The sequence below is a fragment of the Gorilla gorilla genome, chromosome 2 (assembly GCF_029281585.2).
Source record: "Gorilla gorilla gorilla isolate KB3781 chromosome 2, NHGRI_mGorGor1-v2.1_pri, whole genome shotgun sequence".
Lineage (NCBI taxonomy): Eukaryota > Metazoa > Chordata > Mammalia > Primates > Hominidae > Gorilla > Gorilla gorilla.
The window spans coordinates 131,544,204-131,562,965 of NC_086017.1; the positions used below are offsets into that span (position 1 = coordinate 131,544,204).

The following is an 18,762-nucleotide window of genomic DNA, read 5'->3' on the forward strand; positions in this document are numbered from 1 at the left end:
GATTTCTGAATAATTTGATCCGACAGAAAAATATGATTTCATTTCTTTTCAAGAGAATTATATGCATACTTTCTAAATGCAAGAATAAATTCCTGAGCTCCATGTGACTTCAGTACCATCAGCTCTTTGGCAGCTTATGAGTATACAGCTTTTTAATTCTCACCTGGTCCCCAGGATATGGTTTACTTGTCAGAATAGTTTTATGAGGTGCTTTCTCCTGACTCTGATTCTAGGTAACACCTGATGAGATGAACAGATGGTGCACCTCACTTCCTCTTACTGGGCATGAAGGAAAGAGAGAGAAGTCAGGGTAGAGATGAAACTACTGCTACATTTTTTTTTCTGTGGAAAAAGAGTCTAATATTTCTAATTAACCTTGATGGGAACATAGAACATAGATTGTAAAGGGAACTTGCACATTATCGCAGTAGGCTGAATAATGGCTAATGGCTCACTCTGAAAGATATGTATGGCTTAACCCCTGAAACCTGTGAGTATTACCTTTTCTAGCCAAACAGAGTTTTGCATATATGATTAAGGATCTTGGGATGGGGAGATATCCTAATTATTTGGGTGTATCCTAAATGTAATCACAAGTGTCATTATAAGAGGGAGGCAAAGGGAGATTTGACTTATAAGAGGAGAAAATGTGATGTGATTACAAAAGCAGAGATACATTTTTTTGAAGATCGAGGAAGAGGCTACAAACCAAGGAATGTGGGTAGCCTCTAGAAGAGGAAACAGAATCCATGGAAAAGGCAGGAAAACACAATCTCTCATAGAGTCTCCAGAAGAAACAGCCACACTGACACCTCAACTTTAGCCCAGTGAAACCGATTTCAGACTTCTGACCTCCACAACTTCAAGATAATACATTTGTGTTGTTTTAAGCCAATAAATTTGTGGTAATTTTTTACAGCAGCAAGAGGAAATCAGTTACGTAGAATAGTAGGTCCTGTCTCTGGCTAATCATTAGAATCACTCCAGAAGCTTGTTACATACAGACCCAGAGCCAGTGAATCAAGGATTTGGTGGTGGGGCCCAGAGCCTGAATATTAAGCAAGTTCTTCGTTTTAGAAATGAGGAAACCAAGGTTGGGAGAAGCTAAGCAACTTACTCAAATACATAGGGTATTTCATTTTAAATTTAATTTTATTACTTTATCTTTTGAATTTTCTTACCCCAGTTGTACTTTTGTGTAAATGTGATTTCATTTACGGCTTTGTGTTGACATATTCATTAAAATGAAGAAATAAAAGATGAGAAACAGTTTTAAAAATTATATAATGTTTATTGATTAGAATGAATATGATGTAATCTGGTTTTCTGTGTTCAGATTCCTGACCTCTGGAGTTAACCTTTCTTTGTAAAGATTAGACAGCAGGCAGGGAAGAATGCCTTTGAAACTGAGAGCAAAGACTGGCATGCAATTTACATTGATGTCCTGGTGCTGTGCATAATAAGTTGCTTAAACATGACAGCAGGATAGGATTTTACATAAAATTTATTTATAAATGGTAAAGATGTTTCCAACCCCTGCTGAACTTCCTCATAGAATGTTCATCAGAAAACAAAGTTTCTATCTACTCTTTCTTCCAAGACTTCAACTCCTACCACTGACATCATGACCCTCAGTTCTATTCCCCTAGCCCTGCCCACTCCCCTGAAATCCAGATCCATAAATCCAACCACCGCCTGGGTATCTCAGTTTGGCTGTCCCTCCATCAACTCAAATTTGGCTGACACAGTTTTGGATTCTAGAGCATGCAGGCATTCTGTATGTGCTGTGCCTTTGCACTCACTCTTCCCTCCAGACCCCGTCCTTCCTCACTTTGCCAGTTCCAACTTCTCTCTGAAGACTCAGTTTAGGTACAGGCTCCTTTAGGAAAATTTTTTTTTGACTCTACCTAGCCCAGACTCAGTTCATCTACGATATTAATCTGCAGTGTCATGCACTAGCACAAAATATTTGCTGAATGAAAGAATGAGAGTTAACTTTTAGTCAGGAATAAAGATAAAAAACCAAAGTCTTTTACTCCAGTGTGGAGTGTTTTCAGGATTCCTACCAATTAGGAAGGTGTTTGATTCTTCAAACTCAGAAACACCTCCCCTTAACTGATGGATTCTTCAAACTCAGCATCAGTTAGAGGGCATTAGGACACTTCTCAAACCCTGCATTCTGGGAAGATGTCTGTTGTGGGGTGGTCTGGCCCACTTGGCCTGAGCCAAGGTTCTGGGCAGTTCTGTTCAGTTACACATGCATGTGTTGAGCATTGATGCAAGCCTGGCCTGGGCACTAGGCATGGTTTTAGATATTAGGGACACAGAATCTGTTTTCCTTGCCTTAAGATACCAGTCTAGTAGGAGCCACTAAGGCCCCTTTTTGAGCCTGGACTTCGCATTCAAACATACCCTGTTTCTAATCAAGTCATCTATTGGCAGTGACCTTGGGCAAATCATAGTCTCTCCAAGCATTACTTTTCTAATTGAAACAAGAACCTCTCTCTACACCCCAGATTTATTTTGAGGATTATGAGTTAATTCATAGTTAAAATGCTTAGCACCTAACAGCACATAACTCACACATACTTTTCAATTGCGTATTACTAAAAAGAAGGAATGATTTCCTAGAGGATGTGCTTCTTCTGGCCAAGGGCTGATTCAGAGCCTTAATTAACTAAATATATCAAGCATATCTAATTGGTCACCGGAAGTGGTCCATGAGTCTGCAGCAATGGGAAGGTGTCAGAGCAGGGGGTGGGAAAAAGACAGAGAGACAAACGTGCATGTCCGTAGTGGAGGGGAGCTCTTAGGATGTCTACAGATTTCCAAGACAATAATTGAAATGAACAAAGGCAAGGGATGACCAATAAGAGCTTCATTTCTTTCCTTTATCACCTTTCCCTTGTTCTTCAGCTCCAGCTGTGCCCACAGACACCACAGGGAAGCCTCTGAACACAGGGGTTTGAACCAGGGCCTCTCTAAGTCTTTTCCAACTCTGATACCCTGGAGTTCTCAGAAACTTCCATAAATTTTGGCTGAAGAAGCCATAGCAAACTTGTCAGATGGTTTCTTACCTTTAACTCAGCCATTTTCTCTCTCCTCTATGTGTGATGACTTCAGGAAACCCAGGCCCAGAGGATATAAAGCCACAATGCTTCTTTCTCCTTCAAACCACTCTTTGGATATTCCGGTTCCCACTGCTTCACTGCGCTTCACTGGTCAGTGCATCACTCAAACTAGCTGAAAGAATTGCCTAACTCATACACAGGGACAAAATCCAGCAAGCTTATTTAACCGGTTACACAATTGCCTTTGGTTTTTACACAGTTTGTTCCTAAGTGTTTCCAGAGGCTTGGTTCCTCTTCACCTGAGGTAGAGATTGACCAATTATTTATTCCAGTTAAAAGTAGGCTTATTTCAAAGGGCAGAGAATTTGAAGCTATCGGGGAAAGGAACTGTGGCAGATAGTGCCTGCTGTGTGTGGTGGAGGATTCTCTGCTCAGTCCTGACTCAGGCTAGGAAGGAACAGGGCAGTGCTGAGTCTCCTGGAGAGCAGTGAGAAAACCCCCAGGCATTTACCAGCTGCAGATGTTTACACTGGGGTAAGATGTTTACACACAGCCACCTGAAGACAGGGACCGGGACCAGAACCAGTTTTCTGCAGGTGCCTCCCAGGAATGAGCTCAGGTTCTTGGGTGAACCATTCAGAGCCTGAAACATTTCACTTAGAGCAAACTGATATGTTTCCTACTGCTCCTTTTAATTTCTTAAAGTACGTTTAGTTTTCTTATAAATTCTTTAAGAGTTTTATTTCCTAATGCCTTTATACTTCTAAAACAGACCAAGGGATTATTCTCCAGCCACCTCCTCTATGACTCCCTTGTTCTTCATCTTGGCCGCTCTCCTTGGTCATTGGCAGGTAGCAGCTTCATGACTAGTGGTGTTCAGAAAGGAGAAAACATATATTGAGTTTCTGCTTTTGTCAGATTTTTCCATATCTAACTTCACAAAAACAATCTTGTAAATTAGGCATTATCACAACTCAAATGCCAACAGATGAGGGAGGAAGTGTAAGTGAATAAAGTAGGCTAGCTGATTTTTCAAGATAAGATGAAGCTCCAATTTTTAACCATTGGTAATTAGAGTGAGAGAGACAGAGAAACCACCCTGTGGTAGATGGCAAAAAATGCCCCAATTCCTCCTATCCTTGTATGTGTGCCCCTTTGAATGTGACTTTGCTGTTCCTCCCATCAAGAGGTAGGGTCTTTTTCTTTGGCTAGTAGCAAACATGACACAGAGTTTGAAACATGCCTGTGCCTTAGGACAGGGCCCATTCTTGCAGCCTGAGACCACAGTGCAGAGAAGCTGGGCTGGCCTCCAGAGGTCCAGGCAACAGCCCTGCAAGCCCCACAGGAACTGCCAGACATGTGAATGAGGCAGTCTGGCTGCCAGGTGACTGCAGAACATGTGTGATCCCAGGCAAGACCAGCAGAAGAACCACCAGTTAAATCTGGCCCGAACTGCTGAGCCACAGAATTGGGAACAAATAGAATGGTGTATTTCACACTACTAAATTTTGGGGTGGTTTGTTAAGCAGTGATAAATAACTGATACAATCATGCAGGTTGAAAAACATGTGCAGATTTGAAGTGGCCACAGGCTGCTAGTTTGAGACCCTCTGCTTTAGATAAATGGGCTTAAACAACCTCCAGGGGTCCCCAGGCTCCAGCATACTGCAGTAGCAGCAGAATTATTGCCTGTGTATGAGGTGCTAGCACAGACTGGGCCAGACCAAAGGGGACACGTTGATAGGAAACAGGCTGGTAGCAAACCATGTGGACTGATGCCTACGGACCGGGCAGCTGATAGGAAACCTCAGCATATGTCAGCATAGACAGATGGCATTGTGGCATTATATAAACTATTCTGGAATTCATATGCAAACCTAGGAGGAAGGTAGGTGGAGGCCCTAGCTTTATTGAGGCTAAGTTTTCACTATTCCTATAACATGCAGACTCTGAAACTGAATTCGAAGAAAATATCTCGTGTGTATCTAAGTTTATGAGTACCTTGGGCCTTCAATCTCTATTGATCTTGGAAGTTAGCAGTTGGTCATTAGATAAACAAATGGGAGCTAATAAAAGACAAAGGGAAATCTTTACCGCCTTATTTTTCAACAAACTTTCTATGTTATTTCCATTGAACCAGTTGTGAAGGCGGATTTAAGAGGTGTTTCAGTTCTTTCCTAAGGTATGAGAGACTTCTGAAGGGGTAAGAAAGTGTTAACAGTTCCTTGACTGGATTAAAATTACTTTGAGGGGCTTGAAAATATTTAAAGTTGAATACATCTTTCACTAAACTTTAGGGATTCCTTCTAAAAGGAGAGAATACACACAGGGGATATTAAAATATTATTTTATTATTTAATTTTTTTTTTGAGACAAGTTCTCTGTCATCCAGGCTGGAGTGCACTGGCACAAAAATGGCTCACTGAAGCCTCAACCTCCTGGGCTAAAGCAATCCTCCCATCTCAGCCTCCTGAGTAGCTGGGACTACAGGCACACACCACCACACCCGGCTACTTTAAAAATTTTTTAGTAGAGATGAGGTCTCGTCATGTTGCCCAGGCTGATCTTGAACTCCTAGGCTCAAGCAATCCTCCCACTTCAGCCTCCCAAAGTGCTGGGATTACAGACGTGAACCCCTGCACCTGACTTAATGTTTTTTTTTAGAGACAGAGTCTTGCTGTGTCATCCAAGCTGGAGCGCAGTGGCATCATCACAGCTCACTGCAGCCTTTAACTCCCAGGCATAAGCCATCCTCTGGCCTCAGCCTCCCAAAGTATTGGAATTACAGGCATAAGCCATCATGTCCTGCTGGGATTGGAGAATAAATAACACACAGCTACAGATAGTTCTGATTCTATGTCTAATGGCTTTTCATTTTAATTAATGTAATTATACATTCATTTATTTAACAGTTTTTGAAAACCATCACAACATAGTATAAGTGCTCTGACAGGGAAGAGCCCAGGGATCTAGGGGAAGCACTAGTGGGCACGTAGCCCAGACGAGCAGAGCCAGGGAGGGCTTCCCAGAGGAGACTATGTCTGAGCCAAGTCCCATAGAGTAAGAGTTGGATAGAAAAAGCAGTGAGCACAGAGAACAGGGTGTGCAAAGATAGAAAAATGGAAGTGTGGTCCATGCAATAAACTGTGTTTACGGCAATGCGACTGAAATTGGAGTGGAAGGATCCAGTCAGGGAAAGCTTCTAGGGAAGCAGGGAAATGGAAGGAATCTTCTGGACAGGGTGATCAGCATTCAAAGACACGCAGTGGAAAGAGTAGGCTGCGTGTAGGGGTAAGTCAAAACCATACAGGAGCAGAGGAGGGTCACAATATCAAAGCTGTGAGACAAAAACCAAAAGTTGATTTAAAAAACCAGGCAGAGGAGGCTGGATTCAGTGAACCAATATGGGGAATGTGTGAGGCAGAGAACCTGAAAAGCAGCAGGAATATGAGAATTTAGGTGTCTGCCTCTCCCAGATTCTAGCACAAGATAGGAGGTTTATTCTCTGCAGAAGCTCCAGAAGACAAGACACTAGGGAGTGGAGGGGTGGGTAGGACCAAAACTAAGTATAATCAGCAGTGATAAAACCTCCAGCCTTCCTCTCCCACTACATTCCCAGAATGTTATCAGCAAGTGTTTTACCCTCCAGATAGGAGACTGGAAGTTTCTTCTCTAAGACAGTGGCCTGTAAATACAATATACTTAGGAAAAAATACATATAATCTTTCTGGAAGTGCTTCTTTTAATGAGGTAGATATCCCCTCTTTAATTCATATATCCATGAATATACAATTCTTGTTTCTAATTCTTATTTCTAAAATGAGACAGTATTTTAGTATCATTTCATTAGTATCAGTATCATTTCATTCTATTTTTTGGTTTTATAGAACTAAGTGGAGAAATTTGTTCACATAAATAAGTAGATATTAATGGAAGGAATTTTGTTATAATCTCACTTCTTTGGAATTAAATCTCAAAAATCACAGTGATTTGTCATTATTTAATGATAGATTAATACATTATTTTACATAAACGTTTAAAAAAATTTTTAAAAATCATCCATCAACAAATCAATCAGGTTCTTCTTTAATTGCATTGAAAGCAAATAATTGGAAACCTGAGGAAAAGGCTTCATTACCCAGCAATTGGAATCATTAATTTTAATTAAATATTATGCTTTCACTTAGAGGTTGTATTAGTCCCTTCTTATGCTGCTATGAAGAAATACCCGAGACTGCGTAATTTATGAAGGGAAGAGATTTAATTGACTCACAGCTCTGCATGGCTGGGAAGGCCTCAGGAAACTTACAATCATGGCAGAAGGGGAAGCAAACACGTCCTTCTTCAGGTGGCAGGAGAGAGAAGAATGAGTGCCCAGCGAAAGGGGAAGCCCCTTATAAAACCATCAGATCTCATGAGAACTCACTATCAAAAGAACAAAATGGGGGAAACTGTCCCCATGATTCAATTATCTCCACAGGGTCCCTCCCACGACACGTGGGGATTATGGGAACTATAATTCAAGATGAGATTTGGGTGGGGATACAGCCAAAACATATCAGAGATGCTTTGTCTAACTCTTTTACTCAGAAAGAACTAGGGAAATAAAAATGTTAATTTTATATACTTTTGCCATATAATTATTTTTGATAATCTTTTTTGATATTTTGACAGACCAGACAGAAGCTCTGCCATAAAAGAACATGCCACAGACTTGTATATTTCTTACTAAAGCTCTCTTTGCTTTGCTTTCAGGGACTCTGTATTAAACAAATAATAATTGTGGGGAATGCAACAGGTGAAGTCTTTAAATAAAACAAATATTTAGAATTGTCCTTTTGTTGGCATCCTGAAGACATTTGCATCCTGGGGTGATATATCAGAGTACTATTATACTACTAATGAGATGCTGTTCTTCCTTAGTGGGAAAGGGTGATTGTGAAAACAGAGGTGAGAAGTAAGAGCTAGCACTGAGCTGCCTTCACAAGCAGATCAATTTAAACAGATTTACATAGGGCAATGGGTGATCTGGAAAATGATTCCCTTAAAACTATCTGTGCTTATACATCTCTTAGAGAGGATGCCTGTACCCATCCCAATTTGAAGACCACTGACCCACACCAAGAAAGTGGAAAACATTACATCCAGGAATTGCTACAAGGTAATGTGAAGCAGGGTGTGACAGGTCTACAGAGTAATCACTCCAAAATGGAGTTAGGCATCAGAGGACTCCAGGACAGATGTCTCCGAGAAAAAGATGGAACGGAGAGATTACCTGATATACTTGATGGTACTGAGTGAGGTTTTACACCTTGGTTGGAGTTTAGGGGTTCCATTCTTTGTCATTAGTTATTGATGACCTTGGTAAAGCTTAGTGATTAGCCAGCTGAGAAAACACAGTACTAGAGAGGGGGCTGTGTGTAAGATGGCAAGGCACTGGTTAGAAATAAATATATTTGTATTAAAAACAGAACCCAGGGGAAAAACAGTGGCAGTAATAAAAATGATAGCAATACATGAAAGACAAATACTTGTTTTGCCAACAGAAGACATGACAATCATCTCATGTTTAATTTGGCATATGTAGCTTTGAGTGGGGAGGAGTGGATCAGTTCATTAAGATGAGATCAGGTTGAGGCAGCCAAAGATGCGCTTTGATGAATTCTGCTATAATGGCACTCATAAAGTACAGAGTTCACAATCTATATTCCCTACTTTTTGATGAGTTTGTTTTTCTTAAAGACTAGATCCTGACTTATCTGCATGAGAAAAATCTGGCTTGTCTGTTAAAAATACAAAATCCTGGCCTTATCCTATACATATAGAAAGGGGAGAGTAAGGGAAGAGAGAGGAAATCCTGGAATCTGCATTTTCAGCAAGCACTTCAGGGGATTCTTACACACTTTAGAGTTTGAAAGCCCTCCATGTGAGTCCTTAATGGAGGTGCAGATTAATTGTAACTGGATGTCCAATTCCTTTACTATGCTATGGAGCAGCCCCAGCTGACCCTAACATCAGATATTTTGTGTAGGCAAACATACTGTGAAATATTTGAGACACAGGGTTAGACTTCCTGCGACCCTTCCTCTCCCACCACAGTGATTTAGCTCAGTCTTGGGACTGCGGAGAAATGAATTTCTAATTTCCTTCTCCTCCTTTCCCCAAAACAGACTCCTCCTTTGAATTTTAACATATATTAAACCAATGCAGACACCCTGTTAGACCTTTAAACTTCTTAAAATAGGATGTTACCTGTGCTTTAAAAAATTCAATTAAGCCACCATCTAGTAACCCATACAAGATCCTACCTATGGTGGGTGCTACTGCAAACTATTGAAATGAGGACTCAGAAACTCTGATTACAGGGAGCAATTAGGAGCTCTTCACCTCAGTTTGATGTCCCTGCACATCATTTCCATGAAGTCCATTGTCAGAATGAACAGAAAAACAACAGTGTCAGGGCACCTGGATTATATCATGAATGCCTCAAGTTTGAGGAATTCTAAGAACCCGAGTTAAAGCTAATATGGATCAACTCTTTTGGGAATAGCTTTTCTTAGAGCACTGTAGCGGAGAAGAGCTTTCTTTCTTCACCCATCACTAGGTTCACAAATGAGGCACCTAAAACGAAAGACAGATTATTGAGAAAAGCACACAAATTTATTTACTGTAAGTTTTACACCACAGGAATCTTCAGAAATGAAGACAAAAAAGAAATAGGAAAACTTGTGCATTTCTATGTACAGTCTTATGCAGAAGTATAATCAGAGGACAAAAGGACATAATCTAATGGTAATAAACTGTGGAGAACTTAGCAAGTCCTATTTGTCCAGATTCTTCTTGGTGTCTCTGTATCTGTGAGGATAAAGGGTACCTATGGAATGAAGGTTTTATGATCTACTTCAGGGAACAGTCACTTAGGGTTTATGGCCTGCTTCAGGGGAGAAGGGGTAAGGGGAATGTATGAGAAACCTTGCTTCTGCAGTTTTCTCAAATAACAGGGTGCAATATTTTGGGGTTATGTGTCCTGAATCCCATCAAGGTTAAGATGGAGAGACCAGCCCAAATCTTTAGTTGGATTCCAGCTAAGTCTTATACACCCAAGGGACAGAGGAGTAGTCATATATATGCCTTCATATCTGGTCACCTTCACAATGAGTCAGAAAATTGGTTAGACACCGAAATCACAACAGAAAAAAAAAAATCTTTATTTCTACCAACTTGTCCCATCAAGAGAGTAAGATATACATATGTAAAGAGATGGAGTCCCACTCTGTGATCAGGCTGCTGGAAGGCAGTGGTGCAATCATGAATCACTGCAGCCTCAAACTCCCGAGCTCAAGTGATCCTCCTGCCTCAGTCTCCTAGAGTGCTGGGATTATAGGCGTGAGCCAGCACCTGGCCAATCATACTTTTAAAAAAATATTTTGACATTTATACTTGTTTATTATCTAAAAGCATTTTTATGAATAGTTCTCAAGAAGTCCTAGCAAAAATTGTGCTTCATTCTTTTTTGAATAACTCTAGCTAGTAACATTCATTTGTGCAAAAAGCCTTATTATGCTGCTGCTAATAATTGCAACAAATTTACCTTAGATTATTACAAACTATTTTTTCTTAGAAAACTATAATTCAAGGAATCAAGCTTGGCTGCAGAAAGTAATGGAGTTGAGGAATACTGTTAATTTTTCCAGATTGACCCTGGAGTCATCAGCAATGGTTTACTTTTATTATTTATTTATTTATTTATTTATTTATTTATTTATTTATTTTCTTTTAGTTGGAGTCTCACTCTGTCACCTAGGCTGGAGTGCAGTGACACGATCTTGACTCACTGCAACCTCCACCTCCCGGGTTCAAGTGATTCTCCTGCCTCAGCCTCCCAAGTAGCTGGGATTACAGGTGTGTGCCACCAGGCCTGGCTAATTTTTGTATTTTTAGTAGAGACAGGGTTTCCCCATGTTGGCCAGGCTTGTCTCAAACTCCTGATATCAAGTGATCCACCTGCCTCCCAAAGTGTTGGGATTAAAGGTGTAAGCCACCGTGCCTGGCCTATTTTTATTTTTTAAATAAGATAGAAAATAAAAAAATCAGGATGAATTTTTTTAAAATTAAAAGAAAGAGGAAGAAAGAAGGAAGGAAGATTTATTTCTTGAAGGAGAAATAAAAAGAGCTTAATTGGGTTAGGTCTCTGGGTAGCATTTGGTTTCTACTTCCCAACTGTACAGCCTATGCAACAACATACTTGTGACCAATTCTACATACAGATCATGATTTGCATAGCTTTCCTTTGTGTCAAAAAGAAACCAGGGCTATGTCCTTTCAAAGAGGAAGTAAAGAAAGGCTGGAGAACAGTCTAGCTGATGAAAGATGCTTTAAAAATCCTTTTCCAAATTCCCAAGACTGCCTTTCTAAAAGGACTCTCTAACATTCTTATTTTAATATCCTCTTGCAGCATACCTTGATTTCCAAGATACTTCTGAAACCTAATTAAAATGGAATAGAAAGTGAATTTGGTGTTTTCCACCTATTTTTTAAATGAGAAATGAAAACTGTATATTTATTATTGTTATTTAAAAGTATGGAGCAAAATCAGGAGTGCAGAGACCAGCAGCAGAGCCAGAGAGAGAATATGGGTGATAAAGTGTTGAATAAATTGTTTTTAGAAATCAAATTCATATACTCAGGAAGAACTGGGGCAGAGAAGATTAAGCAAGCAAAAAGATAGGTTAAAAAAAGTAATGATGAACAATTACGGACACACACACACACACACACCATCCCCAAAAAGCTTTGGAGTGATTATGAAATCCAAGAATCCTAGTTCATAATTCATGTAAATGTGTTGCTGTGGAACTTATTTTTACTTCTCTCCATAAATACATTGTTGACACAGAATAATATTCTTAGTTTTCTGATTATAGCTAAGCGACATTTCAGGAGTTGACTTTTCCTTAAAAAAAACAAATGGAGAGGAGGCTGTAAATGTCTCTCACTGCCCTTGTGCAGGTCTTAGATTTTATCCTACCTATTTCCAAACAGAAAACCTAGACTGCATATAGCAGCAACCTTAAGAGTGAGGGAGCTGTCAATTTTTCACATCATTTTACCAGAATTCTTTTTTTCTGGTATTGCTGTTCTCTATGTATTATTAATTTGTATTTATATTTAACTCTGGCTATTAGTCCGCCTCTTCCAGTCACTGAGCCATTTGCAAAGGAGAGAAGAGGGAGACAAGGGTTGCTATTATTAGGCATTCCTCTGTGTGACAAGGGTGGAGACAATTAAATAACACCATTTTGCATCTTTGAAAATGACAGAGATTGTTTGGGGTAGACAACTCAGGGCTGGTTAACAAGACCGTTCCCCTCAAGAAGGTAAAACAATGGAGATACATTTTTGAAGTACTTAATTAAGCTTTCAGCAATGAGTGTGGGAAAATTACAGACCCATAAAAACCCTCCAGTTCTAGGCAAGAGTAAATTTTCTCTGCAGTACACTGTCATTGCTCATTTACTGCATCATTTTGACAACATCTCATATTTACACAAGGCTTTTACATAATCTATACACAGGCACAGAATGGTAAGGAACACAGAGAACAGGGACAAAGTTTGGACCTCCCGTATTGTCACTTCCTTTCATTTTTCCATTAAAGGGTAAGGCTGAAGGGTAACATTTTAAGATGATTTTGTTAAAAGGCTGTGATGGTAATAATCGAAGACAGCAAGAGGAGCTGTGAAAAACTGCCACTGCTTGCTCACTCTTCCAAAGGATGAGTGTAATTCAGTCATAATGAAGGCTCTTTAATGTTCCTGCCCCAAATCTTTTCCGATCAGGAAAGCCTGGAATCTGTAGGCAAGAAAGATAATTGCATTAAGTCTCAAGCAATAAAAGTTCAAATACTAATAGTAATTTTTCCCTTCTTTTCCATTTCTGTATGTCAGCCTGTTGTTTCTTAAAAAAACAACTTTCTGAGGTTTTACTCAGAAAACCACAGATTAAATAACAAAAATAAATTTTACCAAAATGGAAAACATTTCCCAACAAATTGGTGATAGTGTCACCTAAATCAGAAAGAATGAAGGTAAATCTCATAATACCTACTAGACTTTTATAGAAATTATTTGTATTGTGACAGACCCTGAACGTTATACTCTTGGAATCCCAAGCAAATTATTTTCTTCTTCTATTTTATAATGTAATCTTATTCCTAGATTATATTTGTTTCCTAGATCCTTATTTTCCCTTTGTTCTGATTTTCTCCTTTTGTATTTAACAGGATAGAAGGAAATCAGTTGCTTGTGCCTATAAACGGCTTTCCCCAACTTTTTAAAACTACTTCTGAACTTAAATTTGGAAATCACCTATCAAAATTTAAGAATCTATTTTATCAAGAAAAGAGATACCAACCTGATTACCTTCTCTTAAAAAGTATCTCTTCTCTATGACCTGTGAAAAACAAAGATTTTAAAGGCTTAGCACACATACCTGCAAAAAGTGGCTAACTGCAACGACCACTAATGGTACTAAAAGGAATATATCCAAACTAAGAATCTTTTCCATAGCAGTAGACATGTAGTACAGTCAGCTAAAAATCTGGTGTTAATGAGATCAGAATTGTGAGAATATTTCCATAAAAGCCTGCCTCATTCCAAAACGCATTAATGATAGATCAAAAAATAAATGAATAACAAAAACTAAATAATGATAGAATGATATAAGATCCTATGCAATTCTTAGAGTATGACAGCAAATCTGACTCTAAGTTTCCTAGCAGTCAGTCCCAAAAGGTACTAAACAGCATCCATAAAATAAAAAAAGCACTTGCCTGCTACAATAGTCTTGTCTATTTCTTAAAGAGGGGACTGTTTAACATAGCAAACCACCACATCCCTATAGTAAGTGGTGACAAATTCTATACGTCCTCAATATAGACAGATGACACAACATCAAAAGCAGTCTAATGACTGTTGTAAATTGTCTACTTTTTTTTAACTAACTGCACCCTTACTTCAGTAGTTTCAGAATTACCTGCATTTGATAAGTAGGAAAAACATGTTCAAGCAGCAGATGTGTTTGCACAAATCCATCACCATTATTGAAAAGAAACCCTCAAAATATATGTCCAAATGTAATAAGTTTAAGAGCACCATGTTTTCATTTTTTCCCAAAACTGCTGTAAACCCTAAAGAGCACCATGTTTTCAGATGATGAAAAACATTTTCAAGAATAATAAATTCTATTCTGACACTTGAGAAACTGCAATGGTTACAGAGGAAGTATTATAAATGGTCTCTGATTTAGGACGGCTTGACTATGATTTTTTGACTTTATGGTGGTGTGAAAGCAACATGCATTCAGTAGAAACTGTACTTTGAGGGCCCATACAATGGGCACTTTTTTCACTTTCAGTATAGTATTCAATAAATTACAAGAGCCATTCACAACTTTTTAATAAAATAGGCTTGTGTTAGATGATTCTGCCTAACTGTAGGCTAACATAAGTGTTCTGAGCATGTTTAAGGAAGGCTAGGCTAAGCTGCGATGCTTGGTAAATTGGGTGTAATAAATGTATTTTTGACTAACAATGTTTCCAATTTACAAGGGGTTTACTGAGATATAACCCTATCGCAAGTTGAGGAATAGCTGTATTTTCTTTACATAGACCTGCTGTGATAAGAAAAGTTAATCGGATAATAATACAGATCAGCTGGAGATGAACTCTGAGACATTCAAATCTGAAATTATGCAGCTAAGAGTTCCTCTGAATGAGAACAGACCAGCTTGCTCTCTCTGGTGCGACAGCCATTCATCCAGATTCTTGCTGTCTTGGAGACTATAGCTGGATTATTTTTAGCCACAAGACACCAGGGCAAAGTTGCATTTACTTACCCCAGAGGTAGAAAAGTTGGTTTATCATTAGTGTACATCTTAAAACAATCCCACAAAAACCAAGAAGGAGACTGATTCCCTTTCCTCTCTATGGCAGGACAGGAAAATCTGATTATTCTGGAGTGTGAGGAATTACTACTAGTTGAAAGAGGCTGGAGAAGGAGTTAGACTTCCTTTTGGAGAAGAAATCTTTTTTTTTTTGTTTGTTTCAGATGGAGTCCTGCTCTGTCACCCAGGCTGGAGTGCAGTGGTGCGATCTCGGCTCACTGCAAGCTCCGCCTCCTGGGTTCACGCCATTCTCCTGCCTCAGCCTCCTGAGTAGCTGGGACTACAGGCGCCCGCCACCACACTCGGCTAATTTTTTGTATTTTTACTAGAGATGGGGTTTCACCATGCTAGCCATGATGGTCTTGATCTCCTGACCTCGTCATCTGCCCGCCTCGGCCTCCCAAAGTATTGGGATTACAGGCGTGAGGCACCGTGCCCGGCTGGAGAAGAAATCTTTATGCTAAATTCTGGAAGAACTGATGTATAGAAAACTGGGTGAAATTTGGTTTTCAGCTCCTTTGCTTTCAGGCAACCACCTCAGTCTGGAGGTCTGGCCAACCTCCTAACCCACATACATTTTGTTGTGATTCAGGCAATAAAAGAGAAGTTACCTTTTTGGTTTTGGTCATAATTCTTTACCCCTGACTTGCAACGTGTACTCCTGATTTTTTAAAAAATAAAGCCTTGCCTGACAACTCGGATTATACCAATCAATAACCCAGTTTCTCTAGGATGTAATTTAGTATATCTTATTTTTTAATTTTAGAACTAATAAAATTTTAAATTTAAACAACATACTGTGGGATCTTTCCAGGTCAGGGCAGATCTATAAGATGTTGCTCATAAGGGACAGAATTTTGTATTGATGGGGCCATAGATCTAAACCAAATGGAAATTCTTATATTTTAAATTTGAAAACAATGTGGACAGAAAATCTGGCTCCTTGCAGTGCTGCACAACATTTTTCATGTCATGGCACACATAGAAAATGCTAATATTTGTATAGCACACTGGAGAAAATGGAAGCGGTTGCCAATCACCCAACCCCCCCACCCTGAGGACCCTGGCTGCTCTGAGAACTGAGGGAAATCAGCATCTAGGCACATCTGTACCCTATTTCCCACATATCAGTTAAGAAGTTTTGCAGTGAAGCAAAATTTTCCTAGTGGCCTAATATTAATCGAGGAGGGTGCTGGAGCTTATCTAGCGCTGATAAAAAGGCCAAATATTAAATTCCAAATTATCTAAAGGTGGGGCTTATCCAATGCTGAACAAAAGGGCCAATTATTAAATCCCTAAATAGTTAAAATAAAAAAAGATTGATAAAGAAGAGCTACGGGGAAGATGATTTTCTTAGGAGATGTCACTTAAAAAGAAATATAACACAGGACTTAACCTTTTTCAATAATACATGCAGAAAGACATCCTATTTTACCTTATATATGCAATGTCAGCATTGGACAAACAACTTAAACTTGGTCAATACTACGTGCAATAAAGTTGTATGGCTTTGTGAAGGAAAGACAAACAGTGCTCTAATTTACCAGTATGCTGAGTCATTCTACATTTTCCTTCCAGCTGAGGACAATAAAACAATGTTAGCAGAGAGTCAATAATTGGAATGCAAATATTTCTGAGAGGGAAACACTAGGAAATCAAGAAGACATTACCTTAAAAGGTAACAGTAACATTTATGTAGAGAATATTAACAGCTAGGAGAGCAAAAAGAACTCAGGGCTTTAAGCAGAATCTCCTCAGTTCAGTGCCTTTATGGGGGTGGGAGGGTGAATAAGTGAAAAAAAGAGCTAGAAAATGGGTAAGTAGAAATTCTTTTAAGGAGAGGAATTAGATATCTTTTTAAAATCCCCATTTAAATCCAGTAGCTTTTGCCCTTTACTTAGAGAACACTGGTGATGGAATAAATACGTCAGCAGGCCTTGGGCAATTATACCAACAGATAAGAGAGATCAAAACAAGGATTATTCCAGGCTGTGAAGTTTTGGACAAAAAAATAAAGGTCATAGGATTCTACAAAAAAATTTTAAACTCTCATAATATATAAATTAAGTTTAAAAATAACTTAATTGAAACCATTACCTTATCAAAAAACCTACTGAGCTTGACAGCATTGGAAGAACCTGCAGCTAAGTACCGTGGATTTGTGCAGTCCTAGAAGATAAAACATAAGATCCACAATTGAAAGTTAGGAAACCCAAGCTCGTTGCTATTCATAACTTATCCTGTTGCACATTTCTATAGGCATAATACTATTAGGCACAATACTCTCACAAAATATTCAAATAATTTTCAAATTATGGTGCACAAAGGAGGAAAGCATTAAAGGAAAATAAGGTCACTTAATCTTTGTAATTTAAACAATTTTAGAGTATACCAAATCAATGTATTCATCATCAAATAATTCATAGAGGAAGACAAGATTACTAATATTTTACTAATAACAAAACCAAGGTACTACTGGAGTGACCTACCTACATTTACCCTGAAAACCAGAGAGAGAGAGCCATGAAAAACAGTAAGCATTTCACTTTTAGTACTAGTTAATCACCAGTGCTCAACTAATTTAGTACTATGCAGTTCATATGAATCGGAGAAAGGATGAAAATAAGGATTTAGAGGTGCAAAGAACAAACAGAACAATTGCCAAGGATTTCTCTTTAGATGCAAGGTACTACATCTTTTGGTAGGCCACAAAGATATATTATTTTTGGTAATAAACATCTACTACTATTGTTTGATAATAAAGATATATTACTACTCTTTGATGGAATTTTATTATAGGGAAAAAAAATGGGCCCAGAAGGGACAAAACGATCTGGAACATTAATCATTACAATAACTTTAAAACCTTAAAAGGCCTACTATCCCCTGGAATTCCAGTCTAGCTGTTTTTTTTTTTTTTTGCTTGTCACCATTGACTTGTGACCTTGAGAGACAGAGTACTTTGATTTTTACCTGAAATGTACCTAAGACCAAACTATAAGGGCTATCATGTAAGCTCCTTTGCAAGTATGAAATTTTGTCTTTTAGCTATAGACTCTCTGTGCCCCTAGAAATTACTGAAATTACTATTATTACATTTATTCTGTTTTTGCAATCTCCAGGCCCACATGATTCCTTTCTAATGAAGCCTCCTATTTTATTCATATGCAAAATTTCAAGGCTTACACTTTAAATTTTAGCCAGAAATGATAATACATTCTCTAAAACCACAAAAAAGAGAGGCTACAACAAAGTTGTCAAAGATCACAGAGTACTAGAAATCAGGGGTCTTCAAAGCCAGCAGGCTCTAAATCAGAATATCCATCCCAACATTTCTACTCTGTGTAACACTGGTTAGGGTACTAAACCTTTAAATTTGGGCTTACTGATTTGTGGAATGGGGATAACAATATTTTATTTCATGGGATTTTTGTGAAAAATTAAATAATCCATACCTGGACATACTGGGTAGTAAAATATTAGTCCTCCTCTCTTCAATCTAAGAAAATGCTAGCAGATTGAATTTTCAGGCACAACAAGCACTTAACCATAATAAAGATAATTCCATATATGGATTATGTAGACTGAAACATCATTGCACAAATTATGGTATTTGAAATAGTGTTTGAACACATTTCTACAGCAATTGGGGCATATAAGAGACAAACCTTAGATCTGTGGTAGAAATGTTTTATAAAATAGATATTGATGAGCTAGTCATTAGAATGTCAAAAGTTTGAGACAATTC

At 38.6% G+C, this 18,762-nt stretch overlaps 2 protein-coding genes across 2 annotated transcripts in view; both read right to left on the reverse strand.

Annotated features, from left to right (window-relative positions):
- Positions 1–3,240, reverse strand: part of HGD (homogentisate 1,2-dioxygenase) — a 54,028-nt gene extending 50,788 nt beyond the window's left edge. The window contains exon 1 of the mRNA XM_019024678.4: positions 3,078–3,240. Coding sequence (XP_018880223.1) covers positions 3,078–3,092 — 15 coding nt within the window. The 5' untranslated portion in view covers positions 3,093–3,240. The remainder of the gene's footprint in view (positions 1–3,077) is intronic.
- A 6,469-nt stretch (positions 3,241–9,709) lies between these two features.
- Positions 9,710–18,762, reverse strand: part of RABL3 (RAB, member of RAS oncogene family like 3) — a 55,904-nt gene continuing 46,851 nt past the window's right edge. Inside the window, exons 6-8 of the mRNA XM_004036145.5 lie at positions 17,112–17,183; positions 13,485–13,523; positions 9,710–12,923 (exon numbers count right to left, since the gene is read on the reverse strand). Coding sequence (XP_004036193.3) covers positions 12,858–12,923; positions 13,485–13,523; positions 17,112–17,183 — 177 coding nt within the window. The 3' untranslated portion in view covers positions 9,710–12,857. The remainder of the gene's footprint in view (positions 12,924–13,484; positions 13,524–17,111; positions 17,184–18,762) is intronic.